We start from the raw sequence: 2,898 nt of genomic DNA, 5'->3' as shown, positions 1-2,898 counted from the left end.
ATTAAAAAAAAAAAAATCAAACCTGTTTGCTCAGGTTTTCAAAGGTTTAAATGTATGTGTAAGATGTCGTTCCAGGTTTCATAGTGTTAAAATTTAATCAGAACACAGTTCTCGTTATCCTCCTTTACCTGATGTGCAGCTACTTGTAGTATTTTGTGATAAACTGTTTGTCACTTCAGGTTTCCGTGCAGCTTTTTCTTGCTCGGCTGCTGTTTCGATGGAAGAGTTGCTGTTGTGATCTGAGACGATCCTCGGTGGTCCCTTTTCAGATTTTGTACTTGAAAATGACGACAGATTTATGTTTAAAATCGTGTTTTTGAATATTTGTTAATGTAGAGTGTGCATTTTCTAAAACCCTCTCACCCACCTGGTTTTTGTGTGGCAGCTGTTGTACGGTGCGGTCTTCAACAGAGCATGATGTGTGACCCATCGTGTTTGTTCTAGTAATGGAGCTGAACAGGAGGCTTCCTAAAACACAACACAAAACCACAAATGTTGTTTATCTTTTCCACAACAGACACCAACTTTTGTCAAGCGTTTATCAGGGTCACACTATGACAACAACACGGCTGAACAGTCAGTCAGAGACGACGTTTGTTCATCTCGTGTTGTTTTTCTCTGATGATGACTCACTCAGCGACTCCTGACAGTTATCTTTTCAGTCTAACTTGATGCATCAGGAGATTGTGTTTGCCGACAGGAGTCACCTGAACAGACACACCTTCTGCTCCAGACTGTCAAAGTTACCAACCTGTCCTGTCTCTTCTCTCTGGACGTACTGCTCATGTTGCCGTTTCGTTTTCTCATTCTTCAGCCGTGCTTTCTTGCCATAGAACGATTTCAATCCTGATAAAACACAACAGATCAAATAATAATAATGTTTATTCTCTAACCATTTGTAGACAGCAAAGCAACAAAATCATCCCATAATTTGATCATCACTGTATCCGAGTTTATGGATCACTCACAGAGGCATTTACTGTGTAGTACTGAAAAAAATATTGAAATGCATAATTATTAACTCTGTAAAACCTGAGAAAATTGGTTTGATTTCTTCCAAAAACATGGGAAGAAGGCAATTAGCAACAAAGAAGAAATGACCTGAGAATTAACAAGAAAAGAGTAAAATGGCGTGGATCTCCAACATGGCCGCTGGCAGCAGGGATCTCCAACACAGCGTGGATCTCTGACATGGCCGCTAGCAGTGCGGACCTCAGACAGCGAGGATCTTCAACAGGGCCTGGCAGCGCGGATGTCCGACAGCGTGGATCTCCAACACCGCAGCTGGCAGCGGGGATCTCAAACACATCGCGGATCTCCACTGGCAGCAGGGATGACACAGAGAGGATCCCCGCTGCCAGCAGGATGAAACAGGATCGCAGATGAAACAGCTGATTGTCCAACAGCAGTGCAGTGAGACAGATAGACATAGTTTCAGGTTAATCAGACTTTGGATGAATTATTCAGAAACACCAGGAAGCATCTCTCCGTGTTTCATCCAGCTGCTCGCCCTGAGCTCTCATTATTATTACCAGGGGCAGATGTAGTGATTTGGGGGCCTGAGGGCACAGGCACATTGCCTTATTTTCAAATAGTACACCAAAACCTCTTTTGTAATAAAAAAAAAAAAAAAAAAAAAAAAGCGGCCACTGGTAGCACATTCTCATAACAACCATAACTCACTGTTTTGAGCCAAGTTGTGATATATTTCATTCTACAATTATACCTTTAGAACCTAAGAGGTTCACTTTTGGAGTAAAACTACCTTAATTATCCACGAGTTCCATGTGTTATCCTGACTGTTTTCCTGACTGTTTTCCTGAGACCAATGCAGACTCCCATCGACATCCCACTATCACACTGTGTTTGCAGAGCGCAAGAGCGCACTGTACATTAAGCTGCATCTGCACTGAGCTGCAGCACGTGAAGTTTTCTCCACGTCTCTTTCTTGTCATTTTATCCTAATTTCACCAAGTTACTCGCTGCCTTCAGCCCCCCGAAGTTTTCGAAAGAAATTAAACCAGTTTGCTCAGTTTTTAAGGGATTAACTAAACACGATAATTAGGACCCTCAGGTGTGTCACCTTCCAGGTGTCTCTTCCCGTTCCGGTGGACGGTCAGCGTGTCAACCGTGTCAAACACGGGCCGGTAGGAACACACCAGGCAAGTGTACCTGAAAACACCATCAAATGTTCCAACTTTATCCTCTTGTTAAAAAGTTTAAAAGAGTTTAAAGAGTTTATCGGCCTCAAACCGCAGAGAAAAGTGTTTAACTTTACCTTCCGTTTTTCATCAGAGCTGCTTCATCCTCCGGAATAAAGTTAGACAGCAGGTCAGCCACGCGACGTTTCTGAAACACCAGACCGGTTAATTCATCGATTTATAACTTAAAAGGATTTAAAAATGCATATTTACAATTTATTTATTTAAAGCAGGCTAACACCAGACTGCAGTTAGCTTAGTGAGCTAACGGGATGCTAACCTGATGCTAACCACAACAACATGTTTAATCCGAGATAAAGTTCCCTCCTGAAAAGCTCGTGAAGTGAAACTTTACCTTCAGGATGTTCAGCTGGCTCTTGTCATCGCCTTCCCTCTTAAAGGACATTATTGTTATTATATCTGATAATATTTAAAGTAAACAGATGTCAGTAACCTGTTAGCTTAGCCGGCTTTCTGCTTCACGACAAGCTAATCCGGGTAGCAATGTGGCGTTCAGAGTCACGGGGAAAATGGGAAATGCGATATTTACTTGAAAATACCGTTTCGCCCCATTTTATGTTGATTTTTTTTTTTTTTTAACTTCAGAGTTAAGCAGTGGATACCAATGTTGATATTTTAACTCGAACATCCCAAAAACAGCCATGTCAACATTATGGTCAGACAAAGCCATCTTGCA

The 2,898-nt window shown here is 41.9% G+C and overlaps 1 protein-coding gene across 1 annotated transcript; it reads right to left on the bottom strand.

Annotated features, from left to right (window-relative positions):
* Positions 1–114: 114 nt before the first annotated feature.
* Positions 115–2,694, bottom strand: scnm1 (sodium channel modifier 1). The gene is made up of 6 exons (XM_042481635.1): positions 2,557–2,694; positions 2,279–2,349; positions 2,084–2,172; positions 752–846; positions 368–468; positions 115–277 (listed from the first exon to the last, which is right to left on the bottom strand). The coding sequence occupies exons 1-6, from the start codon at positions 2,605–2,607 to the stop codon at positions 115–117; spliced, it is 570 nt and encodes a 189-aa protein (XP_042337569.1). The 5' UTR covers positions 2,608–2,694.
* Between the last annotated feature and the right edge of the window lie 204 nt (positions 2,695–2,898).

The sequence above is a fragment of the Plectropomus leopardus genome, unplaced genomic scaffold, assembly GCF_008729295.1.
Source record: "Plectropomus leopardus isolate mb unplaced genomic scaffold, YSFRI_Pleo_2.0 unplaced_scaffold29309, whole genome shotgun sequence".
Classification (NCBI taxonomy): Eukaryota; Metazoa; Chordata; class Actinopteri; order Perciformes; family Serranidae; genus Plectropomus; species Plectropomus leopardus.
This window is presented reverse-complemented; position numbering and strand designations above follow the sequence as displayed.